Genomic DNA, 19,989 nt, shown 5'->3' on the forward strand with positions numbered 1-19,989 from the left:
TTGCCATATTGTGTTTGTTGTTATCCCCATTTTCAATTTCCCTTGGCCTTTACTAGAAAATAAAACAAGTAATACAACAGATGAAAATATAATTTTTGGTGCAGTAATCCTTTGAAGAAGTTATTTCAGTATTAGCAAATTCATAAAATTTAACTCATATTTGCATTTAACAGTTTAAATACTTAGCCCTGCGTCTGCCTAGAAATATTACAATAACACCAATAGCCTTCATTTGATTTGTACATTCATAACATTTTGGCATTGACTATTTGAATGTTTTATCACTATATATAATGAAAAGTTGCAGTTAACAAAACAGTACTCAAAGTAAGGATATCTTTGATATAATTAAATCACAGAAAAAATTTATTATAATCACATTATACACATATATTTCAAGTTAAGAACTCAGCAGTGTTGGTCATATATATGTATATTTAAATATACATATATACACTTATCTATTTTAGTTGATGACATTGCTAGTGTTATTTACTGGTAAGCATTTTTTAAACTTCCTTTGCTTTTCTTCAGTGAGTCTTTTTTTAACACAACAATGTTTTCAATAAAAATTTTAAAATGAAATCTTATTCTTAGTGGCTGACAAGATTGATGCAAACTTACAGCAGCAATAATGTTATTGCAGTAATAAAAGATATTTTCAGAATAAAGTTTAGCTAAAAGGAGGGAAAAAACACATGCACATACATATACACCACTGCAACAAACATTACCATTTCTGTTTTTAACAAACACAAATAACAAATACTAAAAGACTAACGCATGTTCTTAATAGCTTGACACTGTTAAGATGACAAAGAAATATAATTTCAGAAGTGAACATTCAATAGTGAACCACAATGGCTCACAGTAAAGCTATAATATAGAGCTATGAATTTGTCCCGTAATTGCTTATTTTCTACTTTTGAAACTGAAGATGAAAAATAACTCGAGGTCCTTGTCATAAGAGATTTCCTCAACGCTTCATCAAAAAGACAAAATAAAAAATAAAACACATAAAAGAGTCCTGTCAAGCATAAAACACAATATTGCACAAGATGTTGCTTATCATCCAGGGACTCTCAGGTCCACATACTCCAGCACTGCTCCTGCTGCCCCAGTGCAGGTCATTTAGGCACAAAGAGAACGTGTCTTAATACTGCCAGCACCCGGTGTCTCTGGTACTATAATCAAGTCTTTTGCATGGATATGATATGTACAATGGACACATTTGGCAAAGGTAAGGCAGACCATAATGTAGGTGTGTTACATTTCCTCAATTTGCTGGATGTCATCCATAGATATTTAGCATGGCTACCATCAAAACTGATCACAGCATCTTCTGAGTTCCAGAAAATAAAGAGTATAATGGTAGACCAAACTTCTACTGTACATTCGAAGAGCAGGGAGCTGCCACTGCACCCAGGCATCAAACTGTAGTGGAATACGACTCGACCTTTGTCTGGGTAATTTGCTTCTGGTCAACAGACACTGAAGACAGGCCTAGGTTGCCATCTTCATTGTCACTTTCGGTGTCACTATCTTCCATTCTTTCATGGAACACCAATTTTGTGGCTTTGCGGCATCCTTCATACTGTTGAGGACCATCACAAACTGAGACCCTGGAAGAATGTGGCATTAGATCTTCATCTGAAGAATGGTACGACTCATCATCTCCTAAGTAGTGGTTTACTATATGGATACCATCAAAAGTGTGTTGGTCGGACAGTCCCCTCTGACCTTTTAAGCACTGGATCTGCAGAAATAAATTCAAATTTCCATGTTATTACTCTCTGGGCAGAGAAGGAAGTGACTGCAAAACTGCTCCTTACACTTCTATAAATGAAACGGTAGACCTTTTCAGTTTAACAGATGCTATGACACAGTTCGATCAAGGCATTAGAAACCGTAACAAAACTTGAGAACAAAACTGTTTGCAATTCACAGATTAAAACCAAGAGGAAGCCGATTCTGTGTGTGTGTGTGTTCTACTTTACAAAGTAATCTGCAAAAAGAAACACATTTTTAAAAACATGCAATGTAAGAGAAAGCAATAATCATCTTACACACAATGGAAAGATGAAAGCAAGCAAAACACAGCATGGCTACATCTTAACATGTGTAATAAGTGCAAACGGATTGGAAGATGCTATTTAAAATTAATTAAAAAAAAAAAAAAAAGTCCTACAGATGGCAGCTGTGGTAGAGGCTGAGTTTGGACAAACTTACCTGATAACGACTGCCTCATCAAGTCAGGCATGTGGGAAAGGGAGGCAGTGAAAAGACAGCAATTTAGAGAAACCACCACAAACCACATCAGAAAAAGCAAGAGAATTCTGGCATTGGTTACCCTTGTGGTTCTGGTCGCGTTATTCTCTTTTCACCCCTGGCAGATAGAAAGCTGTGCCACAATGTAGCTGAGGTTTTCTTTTTCTCTTTTAGGTGACATCCAAACATTTAAGATTATTATACTGAACATGGCTGGGTCAGATTAAAAAAAGCAGTTTAATGTACATTTTCAAAATAAAGATACTGAAATGAACATTTTGCATAGATGAAATAAAACCCCTGGTCTCCACTTGCATGTCTGCATTACCTGCTTAAGCTCATCACAGCACAGACTTTGAATGAAGCCAGTCTTCTACACAGCCTTCTTTACGTTTAAACGGAAGGCAGACTGACCTGGCTAAAGTCCACCATCATTCTCTTACAAGCTCTTAAAACGGGAATAGAAAGCACAAGCCTATGTTTGTCATGTAGCCGCCACCACCACACACTGACAAATTTTTGAGGAGAACTCTAAAACTATACTTTGAAATAAAATAATTGTGCATAATGCAAAACAGTCCTGAAGTGAATAAAAGTCATTACATTAAAACCAAAGAGCATCCGATTAAAGAAAGAAGTGGCTAAACTGTAAACGTGACAAAGAGTAAAGCTGTTTAAAAAAACAAAACAAACCCTCAGCACTACCAGCCCTACAAGCCTTCCACTGAATCAGAACAGGAAACCCGATGAAAGCTTATCACAGATAGGTCATGACATCTTGATCTCAGACATGTACTAACGTTTGGTTTTGCTCTCAGCTCTGTGGCTGATCATAATTTTCAAGCCCTTTAGAAGATACGTGATTGAAATAGCAGCTTAAAGCTGCAGTGATAACCATTTGCATAGCTAGACTTGGAACTATGTACAGCTAAGCTCAACCACAAAAACTTCAGAAATGAATACAAATAAAAAGGCTGTTCATCTTGATGCATGTAGAAAGGCGACATCTAACAAGGTTTAGTATTTGGAGAGGGGTGGTTGGGGTTTTTGGGCTTTTGACTTTCCCAGGCAGTAACTAACAATACATTCTGTACACAAAAAAATCTTCAAATTAAAAAGGAGTTCAAATATAGCATCTTAAGTAAGGTGCTGGATGGAACTAAGTTACAAATCAACTAACAAAAATTTCAAAAGTTTTTAATTACAGTCATTCTACCATAGAAAGCAATATTACTTGGCAAGTACTTACATTGAGCAAAATTTTTGTAGTTAAGCACAAGTATATCATTTTTATTGTATAAAAATTTGGAAATGATAAAAATCACAAAAAAAGCATATTTTAATACAGACAACGTAGTGATACTCTCAGTAATGAAAGGCTGCACAGTGAATTAAAGGAAGCCTCGGCGCTGTAAGTAAAAACTGGCCATGACAGATGGAAAAAAAAAAAAAGGAAAATCCATGCAACATGTCACAAAACTACGTAGCCAAACAAATTCCATGTAGCTCTACATTTACAAGGGGCTTCAGAATCAATTACTTGAAAAAGTTGAATAAATATAACCAGTTTTGATTTTATATTCCTGAATAGGATATATAGACATTAAACAATAATCCCCAGAACACAAATGCGACATCTTGACTGTAAAGGCTGGTGGGCCTCATAAAAAAATGAACTCTCCCTAACTGTGATTTAAATAAAAGCCTACACTAAAAGTGTACGTCCACCATGCCATGTATTAAAATCGTCCAGGTAGGGGTTTTCCTACATACCATTCACCAGTTAAATCGATAAACAGCAGATCCAGTAACACAATTACACTTTCTCAAACACCTTGACACGCAAGCCTCACTAACAATTTGCAGCATGATGCAGATAATAATACTTAACTGAGCTTATTTAAGAAGCCATAAGTAACAACAGAACCGCCTTGTATGTTTAAAATAATACAATAATACTCATTTTAGAATTATCATTGGCTGTCAGCATGTTTACACTGTAGGCATTCTTTTAATTATACAGAAACGGAAAGAGAAGGTTCTCCTATTGATAACAGGATTTAAAATGGAAGACTTCAGTCTTTATACTGATGCTCAAAACCAAATGGTTAGGTTTGATAAGACTATTATCCCAGAGGGAGATTTGTTTGTAGCAGGAATGTGCAAAAATTAAATACTGTTCAAACAAATACAACAGGAGAAGCCACGGAACAAGAAATGACGTTCATTATTATAATCAGAACACACATCTAGGACTTTAACAGATTTGAGTACTGAAGTCCATCAGTACAATGTGGTGCCACCATAGCTTCTAGAAATCAAAATGTGTACAGTGCTGGGAATAAAAGAATGATTAATCTATTGCTTTTGAGACTTGGAAATCTAAATTTACAGCCTAATGGCAACAGCTTAAAGCTGGGAACACAATTTTGGTTTTCTTTCAAATCTGTCATACACTTCAGTGAAAGACAATAGCTGCAAAATAAATATTTTACAACCAGCTTTCAAAATGTAAAGAACAAAAAGTGACTCAACAACACATATTCACAAACCAATATATAGAAGATGTAAAATTACATTCAAAAATGGCTAATAAATGAGTAGTATTACAACTTTTTATTCTTAAAAACTATTTCTCATACAAGGTATCGTTTCTACTCTGTTTTACCTATTTGTTCTTCAATTAGATCAAAAGTCAGTCAGCTATTAAGGATTGCCCTTAAGTGCAGTACTTGTAGTGCTTCGCCATCTCTACAGTCTGCCCTTTGAAAATCTAAAACCAAATCTTTAGTCTTAAGATATTTAGAAATAAAAAGGAGGCATTACGCTGTTTAAAAATCATTAACTACAGACCTATGACTCTCCTCCTTATCATGTGAAAGACTACCAATGACAGAGTCAGCCTGAGGTCTTTAGACATACCCGCCTGTGTGCAAACTCTGGCACCATCCGAATACAGAATGAACTGAAGAGCAGACAGACCATGCGCTTTGTGGTGATGGGTCTCATCAAATCAGCTGCTAAACACTCACTTTTCCTCAATTATTTAAAAAGTCCATGACCTAGCAACAAAGAAATGATCACTTAGCTCCCTACCTACCTAAAATATGAAGCTGGATGCCATTAAAACAGTTGAAGAATCTAAAAACAGCAAGGTGGCTTTATCTGGAGTGTGTTTCCAAGTGTTGACAGAGGAAGCAGTATACATTTGGTGTCCTCCACACCTTTGACCTGTATGCAGGTCCACTGTTGCAATTTGAGCATCACCATTAAACTGTGACAACACCTTCTTACACTCACAGCAGCTTAGTTTGTTTTCCCACATTTTTCCCCCACAAGGTTTCAGGAACCAGAGGCATACCTGAATAACTGGTACAGAAATGGGGTAAAGAGAACATGAGGTAAGCTGATCTGTGTTTTCTTAATAAACTTGGACATCAATATGAAATGAAGCTGTGTACAGTATCTGAAAACATTCTTGCATTTCAGTCAGACATGCAAGTAAAAATTTCACTGTGCTCTGTCTGTACATTAGACAATAACTAGGGGGCTCTGCCCCCTGCTCGCTTCGCTCGCCAACCCCTGGCGTTGGGGCATGACAAAGAGTGAGATGTATGAATTAGATATAGAATAGTGTGCAGGTTTGGATGATGCCTATATAAATACAAAATAGAGTGTTTGGCATAGAGTAATGTTTTATTGGAATATTTCTCTGTATACAACATTAGTAGTAAAGATGGTGTCTTGTCTTTGAATGAGTCTTCCTTGGCATGGATCATTTTTAATTTTAACTTTAATGTGAGATGAACGTCGAACACATGAGAAGGTAAAATAAAGTTGTGCATGTCCAAAAACGGGTTCAGAGAGGTAGATGCCAACCTTGTCCATGGTTTGTCCTTGTGATTTGTTGATGGTCATGGCAAATGCAGGTTTAATGGGGAACTGTCGGTGTTTCAATGTAAAAGGTAATTCTAGGTCAGAACTCGTAAGGTCAATTCTAGGAATGAGAACAGTATTGTTAGCATGTGAATCTGAAAGAACTGTTGCTTGAATAACATTGTGTGTTATGGTGTTGACGACTAACCGTGTGCCATTGCATAAACCCTGTTTAGTGTTAAGGTTTCTTAATAGCATGATTATTGTTCCGTTTTTAAGGGTAAGGTTGTGTTGTGGTCATTCGTCCGGGTTAATAGTGTTCAAATATTCTAATGGGAAATTCAGATGTTCATTGTCGTCATCAGAGTCAACTTTGTCAGAGCTTAGAAAGAGCCGTGTCTCTCCAGGAAGTAATGAAATGACCTGGTTAATAATGTGATTAACATTAATATTTTTTGGACATAATATAGTCCATCCATCCATATAGTGCGTTGTGTTAACCACATATGCGAAAGCAGTATGGGCCATTGCCTTTTGGTGGCCTGATATGTACTCCGGTAGATGCAAAAGCAAATGAACTATTGTAGGATCTAATGCAGTTCATAAAGTTTTTACTTTCAGGCACATCCTTAGTTAGAAGCTTCTGTAGATATTCAGGATATGAATGTAAAGGAGGCAGTCTAATCTGCCCCTTTTGACAACAACGTGTAAATTCATTATTTGTATTGCCAGTTGTTTCTTCTGTGAAGTTAAGTGAATGACAATGATTGCAAATGACATTCATTAATCCCAATGAATTTTCCTCAATAGTGGACTCATTATTGAAAGCGTTGTCAGCCAACTGGCGTAAGCGTTTAGCAGACGTCTGGTGTTGATGTCTGCGACGGGCATGTTTTGCTTGTGGTGTTTGAGTGCCGCGTTGTTGCATGTCCATTATTTGTGACGCGTTATTTTTGATTTTTAATTGATCCGCCTCCGCTTTGCGCAAAGTCCGTTTCACTCTACGTCGTGCATTGTTTGTATCGTGCCTTGTCCGTTTTTTGTATGTCGGTCAGTTGAGCTTTCTGCTTTTTGAGTCCTGCTTGCTTGTTTTCTGGCCGGTCATATGCGCGTTGCTTTGCTCCCTTTTTTGTATGTCTGAGTCGCAAGCTCTTTCTTTTGAAATCGTGCTTGTTTTGATGCAGCACTTTGAGACGCGCGCTGTATGCATCTACGTTCAATGTGTCTGTCCATTTGGGCACGTCTCTGTAACGGGGTTACTTGAGCTTTGCGTTTTTTGATCCGAGACATTTTTTCTCACGTATTTTCCGAAGCGCATTGTATGCGCCGCCGTGTATTCTTTTTGTTTCATCCGTGTTCGTGTGTTTGGTTCCGTTATCCGATCCGAATAGTTTTGTACCCGTGACCGTGTATGCATGACTTGTTTGTTCCTCAGCGTGCGAAATATGGATAAGTATTAAGGAGGATCGTACTCACTGTTAATATGGAGCCTTTTCTCCAGTTGAACGGTTAATAGTGCTTTATTTTAATGAGATCCACCTATGCTGCCTAGTGTGAAGGTTTTGAGATGACGTATGTTTAATATGGACGTTTCCTTTAGATATGTGGCTTTGGGTGTCACTTCTTATTGATTGGGGGGGTGGGGGTGTGTGGGTGAGGATTGTTGTTGAGCGAGCGTCTTCTTTCATTTTGTGTTCCAGGGGCTTGTTGAATCCCCCTCTTTGTGTGTGTCCCGTCCGTTGCTTGTAGGGTGTGTGGGGTGGTTTTGTGTTCTTTTTTTTTGTGTTCCAGGGGCTTGTTAAATCCCCCTCTTGGTGTGTGTCCCGTCCGCCCTTTCTTGCGCCTGCGCAGTACGTCTTTTTGCAGCTACGGCCCATGGCCGGATGTGCCTGCGTCCATCATCCGGTTTAGCATTCTCGGTTAGTAATATGGATAACTACTGCTACTACAACAAATGGACTGCTCAAAGCAGCCATAATATGCACTGGCGAGTCGTGAAAAACTGACAGTAACAAGTGTTTGGAAAGCTAAAATGAAATGTGATTACTAGTCTGCCGGCAGTCCAGAATGTGACAGATTTGGTCACCTACACAAATGTTGAGAATAGTGAGGAAATAGCACTGTTCTCTCACTATACAAAGGAGATCCACATTTTACAGAAATGTTTTCATGAGAGATTCACATTTTTGATTAAAAAAAAATGAACAGCGTGTTTTTTATTGTACTTCTCTATGTGTTAACATTTCAGAATAATCCCACTTTTTGCAGTTTCTCTCATCTCATATGTAGTTGGACAACGGGATGCTAGATGTTTCCTGATGCCTTCAATATGCACATAGATTTTGCTGTTCCCTTCAGTGTACGTCTTCAGGGCCAGTAGACATCAGCCTATATACCAAGACTTGAGAAATGTCCATGAGGTAAAAACAAACACTGGAAGGAATTAAATTATCCAGAATGATAGCACATACAGTAAACTAGGCCAAGTCTTTGGAAAAGCTTGGCAAATAAATGCCCATTACACTTCACAGTCAACAATGAGCAAGTAACGTAAAGAACGCAAGCAACAACTGATGACAGAAAAATCCTCAGAGCTGTGAACAACTCTACCACTAAAATCAACAACTTGTAATTGGAAAGGCTGACATCTCAAACTGCCATTAACAGAAAACTCGGACAGCAAAATTAGAAAGGTGTCACCACATAAACACAGAAAATTCAGATCATGTTTTCTGGGATTTGCCAACATATTGATTGAAGCCAGAAAGTGTCAATGAGACATGACAGTCTCAAAGTGAGCAATGCCTTTTTTGGTTCTTTGTCTTTTTGAAGAGCTAAGGACTGTGTTTGTTACTTTATGTTTACTGTACTGAAGTCACAGAAACCAATTAGAGACAAGGAACAGCAAAAACAGTGGAAGAATATAAAAAGAAGAAAGGTTCTACAAATGAATGCTGCTATATTTTATAATTAATGAAAGTTACAAAATCTTCCTTTTCCACATTAGTCGGACATGCAAGTAAACATTTCACTGTACTCTGTACACATGACGACAGTCCTCCTCCTCCTCCTCCTACACGTGTTGTGCACTCCTCGTCACTGCAGCTTTAACGCTGTCTGACCCCATTTGATAAAAAGCCATCATTAGTGAAGTGGACATGGCACTGATACATCTGGTGGTAGCCAGCCAACAATTTCCTTTCTAATGAACAAAACACTGAATTGTACACGTTATCACACAAGTCTTACAATTGGTGCATTTTATTTGTGGCTACTGTAATGTCTTGTATGCTTTTTCCTTATAGGTTTCTACATCAGGAAATTCCAGGTATTTATAAAAATCTTGATCTGCAAAACAGCTGCTTCAGGTTTCCAAAAGATTTGTTTGCTTTTATCTTTTCTTTTAAAAACTCATGCCTGCAATCTGGTACTTCAGATGCTATTTAGACATAAACTGCTGCAACAGCCTTTATGTATAAAAAGGGATAAACCACTTCCAAAGTGATGGCAAAATGAAAACATAGAGAAACAAATGCAAGTGATCTCAAACTTTTCACAACATAAAAATGTAGTGAATTAAGCAAGCATGGCCACCACTCAAACTGACTCACTCCTACTTGCTGATTTAAGTAATCATTTTAGCAGCAGAAACTCTTCCGAATTCCACAGAAACATGTCATCTGCTTGAATCAAAGAAAATAACCTAACTCGCATTAGGCTGTGACTTATCATGCAAGAAGGCAAAAACCTGAAACACACAACAAACAAAAAACTCCATACTTGCGTTTATTTGGTGGCAACTTGCCCCGGTGCTTATTAATGGCCAGCGAGTGGTTCCAGCTGTCCTGTAATAAAACTGCTCCTGATTCTGGTAGAAAATGATTTCATTCTTAAAAATCAAAGCACCCATCGAGTAACCAGGGCACAGTGCTGTAGAAAGAGCAGCAGGTGTGCACTTTGTAGTGTTTTAATTGATGGCTCAGTGGATGTTTTCTATTTGTTTCTTTCATAAAGGACATTATTAACTCTAGCACAATGCAGATGTATTTAACACAAAGTCTTACCATAGACCTTGAGTACTTTCACACTTAACCATGTATGTGCCAGATTATTTAGATAATGCTAAAAAAAAAAAAAAGTCAGCAGAACGTTTTCAGTAAAGTCACTAATAATTTAAAACTATTTTAAGTTCTTAGTTCTCACCATCTCCAGATGACCAATGTCTAGTTTACAAACATACTGCTCTCTGTTATCTCTTTCAAAGAAAAAACCAACAAGGGTGTTTAGACACCTAGTGTCACATTCTGACTTGGGTTACTACTTGCACTTTCTTTATGCTTTTCCTGTTGTGCGCCTCGAAGTTATTATCAGTTAATACATATGGGTTGTTGTCATAATCATAAGCAGTGGTTTGTTGCCTTTATAACTGTCATTCCTGTTAAATTAAAAAAAAAATACAGATAAATTACTTATCACTTTATAAGTTTGACTAATAGTTAATGTAAAAGCAATGGAAGCATGAACAATATGAAAGTATTTAAATAAAAAAAAACAAATCTGTGAGAAAGAACATCTAACACAGAATAAAATTACCAAAGAGACCAAACTTACAGCACAAGAAACATGTGAGAGGAAAACGGGGATACTTTGGGCCTCACGAATAACCTGGAAAATACTACAGGGGTGCAAAAGCTCCTTAGCGGATGAATGTGGTAATGAAGGCACACTTGCAATATATTCTGCACCACATGAGGAAGCTGGCTGCCAAACTAAGACAATTGAAATGTCTTAAATGCAGAAGAGACTCATGATATATGCTCACAAAAGTAAACAGGAAGAAAAAAAAAAAACTAAATGTGAAAGGAAAAGGGTAGGAAAAAAGCAGGGGTACAAAGAATGAAGAAATCGGTAAAATGATGCAACTAAAAATTCCAAATTCTTTGCAGAAAGCGACTAAAAACAGAAGATACATTCTGGAGCCTTGTGTTTTGGGATTTTAGTTCGCAGAGAAAGGGAACCAGATGGCCAAAACAGATAATGTAAGAATGAAAGATAAGAGACCATGAAGTTGTAAATAAAATATACAACAGTCTTAATTTAGTTAATACATGGTATTAAAAGTCTTATAGATTGGAATTAAATAAAAAAAAAAAAAAGTCCAGCAAAACCTGAACCATTCATTTAATAAAATTGACAATTAACAATACCAATTAAAACATCCATCTGTATAAGATGCCACATATCAATAAAAAGAGAAAACATGCTCTGAAATGAAAAGGAAATAGTCGAATACTCATGACATCTGCTTGAAAAGATATGCTGTGAAAATTCCACAGTACAATTAAAAAAAACAAAACAATTTTTTATTTAAGGGAACGCTGAAAACAAAATCAAGGTGTGAGATATTGAGTGTTTAACAAGTGTGCAAGACGACAAACATGCATCATATTGGTCAGTGAAGCTAGAGAAGTCTTATTTGCCTCAATATATAATAAAATAATAACCATTCATCAGCATTGTGCCAGATATTAAAATGCTTCTTTTAACAATGGTACAGCTACCTTTATAGCTAGAATTTATGCATCATAAAACAGAGACATGGGAGTTGCCAAATTGATCTGGGGTGTCAGTAAACCACATGACCTTTTGCAAGAGCTATCTTATCACTTCACAGGTTCCTTAGGCCGACCACAACCGCTTAAATCAGACTCAAGCAGCGAGGTGACTCGGGATTTTTGACACGTAGTGACAATCTGTAGCAGCAAAGCACACTCATATAAACCAGTACTTGGAGGAGTGCAAATCTGATAGACTCCACTCTGCCCAACTTCAGTTTCCAGACAGGTGATAGTGGAGGGGGAAAATAAACATTATTTATAACCATACACATTTTGCCAGAGGTCACTGCTTTGTATAAAAAAAATTTTAGTCTAAATTCCTCAAAATTAATGTTTTCTTCAGCTGTGACAGACTCAAAACTTGCATGCACACACTTTTCACTTAATTTACTTGTTATCATTAGTTGAGGAAAAAAAAACAATTTAAAACATATAAAAGTATTTCTGCAAAGTTAACACACACCCAGTATCCAAGTTAGCAGTTTACTATTAAAACAGAATCCAGTTTCACTTCACATGTGAAGCCAGCAGCGGCTTGACACAAATGACTGTTTATAGGCTAATGAATATTGCCAACTTACATGAACTTTACAGGTTGTTTCCAAACGTTACATCATTTTAAGATTTGTTTTGTGCATTGCATTAGTCACAATATGTAAGAGAACAGACATAAATGTGTATTACTACAATCACAAATCTTATAACTTGAAAAATAATCCATCTGTTTGATAAAGGAATATAACACATACTTGAAAAGTTGAATATATCTAATGAAACATGATTCATTCATAACTCTGTACTATATGTATTATTTACATCCATTTATCACATCAAAAACATACCTGGTACTTCTTTCAACTAGATTCATTTGTAATGCACATGCAAGGCTTACAAATGTATAGGGCCCTTTGTTTTTTTCTGCAATATTGTTTCTTTCAAAGCACTACAACTCAAAATTACTTTTTTGTACAAGTATTTGATCCCTGTGTTTTGGGTGAAAAGCAGCTGCCTAACAAGAACCCAACTGCCTTATAAAGAGACTCTGGCAGTGAATCATTAAAATAACTGTCACATTTTCTACATAACAATAAGACAGTTAAGTGATCATTATTGAAGCTGTGAACATGAAGGGCAGCTCTGAAAATTAAGACTGAAGAGCATTTTAAAGAAGTCTGACATAATAAATAATACAAATGCATAAATTAGGAAAAGAGTATAAAGCACCACCAAAGTGCTTAGAAATACCAGTGGCCACAACTGGCTTAATTATCAGGAAATAAGTGGAAGCTGCTATAAATCATCCATAACCTGCCTACAAAAGACTGATGGAGACTTATAAGAGGTCACAAATCACTTACACGACATAGCTCAATAGTGTAGACTGGAGCAAAGATGCATCAGCCATTCATATCAAGAGCTTTACAAAACACTGGCCTGTGCTCAAGAATGGCCCAATTACTCAAAAAGGGCCCTATGAAAACTTACTTGGAGGTATACAGTATACATGAGTGGCCCAACTACACTGTGGGAAAAGGATATTGTCATCAAGTAAGGTTATATACAACCTTTTGGCTTTAAGTTAAAAAAAAATACAAATACCACTGTCCACACTGCAAACAAACGTCCTATCCACAGTGAAGTGTGGTGGTAGCATTATGGCATAGGGCCATATTTATTAGCTGGGTAAGAATGAACAGTGAAGAATACAATCAAGAGAACTCGTTTCAGTCTGTTAAAGTGAAATATCTTGGGTGTACGCTCACTCTCAGTGGAGCAATGATTCAAAACATCTAGGCGTGGCTGTATGACAAAAATAAATGTCCTACAATGTCCAAGTCAATGCTCTGATCCCAACCCTACATAGGATCTGTGGTACTACTGAAAACTTGCAGTGCACAAGCATCATCTGACCAAGGTCAGTGGTAAACTACACAACTAAGTCAGAGAGCACATCAAACTTAATGACTGCAGTTTCTATATTTCATCACCTTCAGAATGTCAATTTATATGACTATTAATCACAGGTGATGAGACATTTCAGCATTGCTTCAGACTTATAAAATATTGTGAGATCACTGCACTCACAGTCAACTAGTGTGCTACCTGATAGCAGACATGGCCATACAAGTGTTTTCCATGCAGGATGACATCAGCCACAGTCTCTGGTCCATCATTTTCCTTTTTTCATGATGTCTTTGCACTTTAAATAAGACATATCAGACAGATGAGATTCTCTCCTGAAAACACTTGTTTTCCTTTTTCCCTGCTGCCACATTGTGTGTGCTGTACTTTTGGTGGAGTACTCACTGGTGGTCAACTCACACACACTCACGCTCACATTAGCCTGCCTCTAAGACTAAAGAATGTCAAACCTATTTTATCAGGGCAAGTCACTAAGCATTATTGACTGAATTGCTGGGGATCTCATACTACATAAATAAATGTCACTGATGTGCACTGCAATCTACCTAGATAATGTAAATTAAGGCTACAACAGAAAAATAACCACTGGAAAAGACATGTAGAGTGAGCCATCTTAATTTGAATACCACAAAGCTGGTACATACACATAACTGTTATTGCTGCAAAAGGAGACTCCACTAAATATTAAACTGGGGGATTAAACAGCTGCTTAAACAGCACATTTTTAACTTTGTAAATATATATATATTTTTAACATAACAAGTTTTAATGCTTTGAAATGAAAACATCACGGAAACAATTTAGCAGCAAACGGATCTATTAGCCAATTAGTAATTGGGAGCTCACCAGGCCACCAGCCACATGCTAGCAAACACAATCCCCAGCCCTAGCTGGGAAGGATGTAGCAGAAGCAATTGATAGCAGCCATAACTTAGCCAATAAGGTGGACAGAGGACTAAAGAGGATGCGGTGTCCTGGTCAGAAAAGAAATTAAAAAAAAAAAAACATTTTCCTTATACAGTGAGGTATAAAATGAAAAAGTCAGCAAAGATCAATGAAGTTGCAAAGCAAGTGCTATACATCTCATGTGCTGGTGCCAGACGCTCTGGCTGTGTGTGGTTTCACCAAAAGTAGAATGGCAGTAGATGTGGACGTGGCATACTCAGATCCAAGACAATGGGGAAAAATGGCAAAAGTTTAAACTTAATGGGTCCCCCACAAGCTACTGCATTGTAATATACATTTTGCATCTACAGACATTAACAGGGGCCCACCACACCAACCTATAAAATTAGTTTACATGTACATGAGCGTCTGCTTCCTTTGAAGAGGGATGAGCCCCAATAACCATTCTTTACAATTCTATACATATACTTTACATCTGCAGACTTTAAATGATGACCCCAATCATTTAAGAAGCCTTGAAAACACAATACTGTAAGTTATTTTCTTCCATTTCTCGCACTATAGAAAACAATTCCAAATGTGAAAAAAAATCAGTTTATTACATGGGCTGCTTGAACGTGCACAGCCTGGAAATGTCAAAGTTAAAGCAAAATGTAATGTGTTAGAACTTTATTGTTTGCATTTGACAAAGACAAAAAAAAAAAAGTTTAAGCATAAAACTGATTTAAAAAAAACAAAAAACACAAAAAGAAATACTTGGGTGAACAACAAAAACAAATGAAAATTGTAAACATCTAATAATGATAATAATAAATACTGAAATTTAACATAACCAGCATCAATTCAAAAGAATACACTTTTCTGTAAAACAGAGCTGTGTCATGATGTATCCAGCAGAAAGTGTTAGCTCCCTGGGAAAGAGTTCTTTTCTAATTGTGGCATGTTACGCAACCCAAATCTATATAGATATAATATAAAAAGGCGATACACCTCCCTTAGTGATACGACGGTAAGAAATCACATAGGAGAAATAACTTAACTTTGTTTAATGACGGCTTACACTGCATAACAGATGAAGGAAGCCAATGGCAAGAACCCAGTTCGGGAATGGGGGCCCGATGTGTAGAGTCTGCCATTTTCATTGTTGCAGTGGAAGGATTTTCAGGATTGGATGACATCATCTCCCATCTGTCCGTCACCTTCAAAGGTGTGCCGGGCAATGTTCCAAGGCTTTATACTCTATTTTCACATGCAGGCCCCCACTTAGGTGAATCATGCCATTTCAAACAAAGCAAAAGAGGACACAGTTTCATGCTGACTTTGACAGACAAAAAATAGTATACAACAGTCCTCAGTCTGACTGCCTGTTTTGCAGTTGTGTCTATCTGTCTTGTCTAGCAGTTTTATATGGTAAACCCCTGTGCTAAATCTGGCACTATGTCAACTGTGCATGTGAGCAGAAAAAGGCAGATTTATAAGATATATTTGCACAGAGTACAGTGACATATTAAACTTATACTCTTATTACACATGACCATCAACAAAAGTCAAGTCACTAGGAAAGGCAGGAATTGATCTAATGCAGAAATGTTTTACTCCTGACCAATTTCATACGGCATGTTCAAGAGTAAGTGGCTCCAGTGAACAAATAACATTATTATTACTTATTATTTGACTGACGCTTTCATCCACAGTAACGTCAGCAAAATGTGAATTAGTTACATTTCTTTTGGTTTTCCAATTGGAGTACAGGCAGATGAAGTGAGTTGCTCATTGGCACACATTCTCAGTAGCAAGATTTAAACCCACAACCTCCGAGTTTGAATTCCAAAGCCTTAACCATTACACCCTGCCTCCAGCTAATATTACTACCCATCAGGGTTTTAATAAATAAATAAAAACTACTTAGTTACATAATACTTCTGAAACATCAGATTAACTGATGGCACTGTAGCTGAGGCCCTTTATCGTATGAAATTTCACGGGTGAAGCTGGGTAACACACCTAGTAAGCAAATAATTAGGCATTTAAAAATATGGATCATCTACAGGCACTCTGATAAACAAATAAAATCATAACAATACTTGAGTGATGCTGTAAAAATATACAATAAATATGATTAAAATAATATACTCTTAGTAAGATGCCTAACCAGAAAAAGCACTATTTTTTTTTGCATTGGCCAAGTGTTCATACATGGCACAAAAAAGAGCAGACTATTATTGATTAGAACTAATCAGATTGCTGTTCACATTCATATATTCACTCACACACACACTGCTTAAAAAAAAAAAATCAAGGGAACACTTTAATCACACATCTGATCTCAATGAAGGAAATATTCCAGTGGAAAATCTTTACCAAGTAATACTGTATAATTTGTTCAGAACAAAATGATGCAACAAACAGTCAATGGAAACCAAAATCACCAATCCACTGAGGACTGGATTCAACATCACACTGAAAATCCAAGTCAAAAACTGAAACCTGTGTGAATTTCATCAGGGCAACTCATAATGTAACCCAGTAGTGCGTATGGCCCCCACGTGCCTGTTTGCACTCCCCAACATCTGGGCATGCTCCTGTTGAAAGGGCAGATGGTGTCTTGGGGTATCTTTGTGGCGCTATTTAGTGGTGTTGGATGCTCATACATAAAATCCCAGAGATTTTATTTGGATTCAGGTCTGGGGCAAATGAGGGCCAGTCAATGGCATCAATGCCTTCGTCATCCAGGAAAGACCCTCCAAGGATATGCCTCCCCCAGACCATCACTGATCCACTCATGTCAGCTGTGACATTAAGCACAAAATCAAGCAATATGAATCACCCCGCTCCAACATGATGGTTTAGTTCATTGAGGTTCCCCATCTGTTAAATGTGTCAAGACTCAGTGTCCCCACTTTAAAAGAAAGAATGGCGGTTAAACTGTATATTTTAGCCTCTGGTAGCTCACATGCAAGTATTAGCTGGAAACCACAAAAAGGGATTAATGGCTCCGTGTTATTTTGTTGCACAGTCAAATGATTATTAATTTTATGGACTATTATAAACAAAACCTACAGGGACTGTTTCACTTCATTTTTGTAGCAGCCTAAACCTATCTATCTATCTAGTAATGAAACTCTTAAGAATGATTTGTGAGCATCCATGGATGCAAAATTTGTATCCTCAATGGCAAGTAAATTTTAGGATATATTGCAAAAAGTGCAGAATACAAATCAAGTACTATTACCTTTTGACCATGTAATGTACTATTGAGAGCACATCTAGATGGCAACTATGCAGTTCTAGTAATCATAACACAAAAAAAAGACAGAGCAGTTACAGAAGATGTGAAGGTCACTCAAGTTCATTGCTTGTATGCATGTCCTACTAGATAGGCTACACCAACTTTATCTCTTTATTCTTGAACACAAAGGTTACGTAGGCCTATTTTAGGCCTTCAGTACTCTTATATGCATCCATAAAGTTCTTCCAATAAGAATTCCCTCACTTTAATAGTTATTGACTTACTCAAAGACATAAGATGAATTTAAGGAAAGTATATTAAAATCTGAGATACTGCTTAACATAAAAGAATGTGGAACAAAGTACCAAGTAAGGCTGTGGAAGTACTGATGGCTTTTAAAGAAGTATTTGAATAACAAACTAAGACAACTCAGTTATTAGGTATAGAAATGAGCAACATGGACTGAAAGGGCTCATTTCATTTGTCCAAATTCTCATGTTTTTATTTTCCTTATTAAAAACCACTTGGCAGCTAATGTAATTTTTTTAAAATTATACTTTCTAAAGAGAACTGCTACATACTTGTTAACAGGCTATTATATATCACTCCAGAGGTATTTCTATTAGACATAGCTATGTCTTCTGGATATGTTTAGTAAGTGTTCACTAGTGTGCTCGGGTTTTGGTTTTGTCCATACCTGCTACTACTTTCACAATCATGATATCATAACTATACCTCTTTAAAACAAAGGCCATGCAAAGGTTAACTCCATAGATGTACTGTACAATCCTTCATTCATCCCTCATAAAAATCAAATAAGTTGCTGAGGAAAAATGTGAAAAAAAAAAAAGATCTTCAAGAAAACGTTCAACAGTTATGTAAGCCGACTGCTAGTGCTATTTCACCTAATACTTGTACAGAAGAATAAAACCATTTATATATTATATTTACTTTAGTTATCATTTACAGTACTGCATTCTTTATCAAAAGAAATAGAAGGCTGCTATACAGAGTAGGAATGACAATTTAGGAATAAAATAAAAACTATGTAAAGTTATTTTCAAACCATATTACTAATGCAGTAAAATGTCTTTACATTCACATGTATTATTCACATGGGTGGTTGTGGTTAGTTTTACATGTTGAAAACATCCCTATCTTCAGGAAGATGAATGTGCAACTTCTCAGAGTTTCTATGAACAGTTGGAGAAGTAAAATCACAGATTGGCCTGCTGATAAAAGAGGAGTATGCTAGTATAATAAGGGCTGCTACAAGGCCTTAAAAAGAGCAAAGGGTGTGCTCTTTTAACAGTCATGAGCTATTAACAGGAAGTTGCATCAAACAAGAATCTAGTGCACAGAATTGTAAATACAGAGCTATAAACAAGAGAGTATGGGCGATTCAAATGATTAATGCATTCTTTCTCTTACTTATAAAATAGAATTATTATTATTACTAGGTAAAATATTAGGTGTTGAAGAAAACATCCTATAGAAGCATATGGTTATTTAGCAGTAAAAAGTGTAATATCTCTGTTAATGCTCTTTCAGGAAGGCATGAAAAGTTCTGCATACAGAGCACCGGACATGCAGTAAACTATAATTTGGTAATTAGTTAAAATCTGAAATATTGATGAAACAAAAGTAGGCAGTAAAGTAAAGAAACTGTTCTCAAGACCCACACTTCAGCCTCTAACACTTAGCACGCTCTTTTGCTTTAACCTGAATCATGTTAAGTGATAAAATACCCAGGTGGGAATTATTAACATGAATGTTCAACAATGTGAGTGTTGAATGCTGAAAAGCATGATGCTCTCCAGTCAATCTACAACTTTAATTTTTATTAGTGCCACGCTTCATCTCTCCACTTCGCTTAAATTTTGGTCAGTAGTTCATTCTCTCCTTTCTCTTTTGTTTGGAATTCTAACACTTTCAATTAAACATTCAACTGTAATGTGGGAGAAGTCTGATGCAGTGGTGTCTCTTCTGGTCTTACAGGTTGATCTCTGGGCCTTTACCCTTTGACTACTGTGCTTCTGTTTTACCTCTCCCTCCATCCCACTGTCTTGGATTTTCATAGAACGCAATATCATGTCTCCCAGTTCATCATCTGCTTTCCCTTTCTTCTCCCTTAAAATTTAAATCACATTTGTAAATATGATCCCTTAA

The 19,989-nt window shown here is 36.7% G+C and overlaps 1 protein-coding gene across 6 annotated transcripts in view; it reads right to left on the minus strand.

Annotated features, from left to right (window-relative positions):
* Nucleotides 1–338: 338 nt before the first annotated feature.
* Nucleotides 339–19,989, minus strand: part of evi5a (ecotropic viral integration site 5a) — a 251,136-nt gene continuing 231,485 nt past the window's right edge. For all 6 annotated transcript variants that reach the window (XM_051932791.1, XM_051932794.1, XM_051932792.1 and 3 more), the window contains one exon: nt 339–1,756. In XM_051932791.1, coding sequence (XP_051788751.1) covers nt 1,430–1,756 — 327 coding nt within the window. In that variant the 3' untranslated portion in view covers nt 339–1,429. The remainder of the gene's footprint in view (nt 1,757–19,989) is intronic.

The sequence above is a fragment of the Erpetoichthys calabaricus genome, chromosome 10 (genome assembly GCF_900747795.2).
Source record: "Erpetoichthys calabaricus chromosome 10, fErpCal1.3, whole genome shotgun sequence".
In the NCBI taxonomy this organism is placed as follows: Eukaryota; Metazoa; Chordata; class Cladistia; order Polypteriformes; family Polypteridae; genus Erpetoichthys; species Erpetoichthys calabaricus.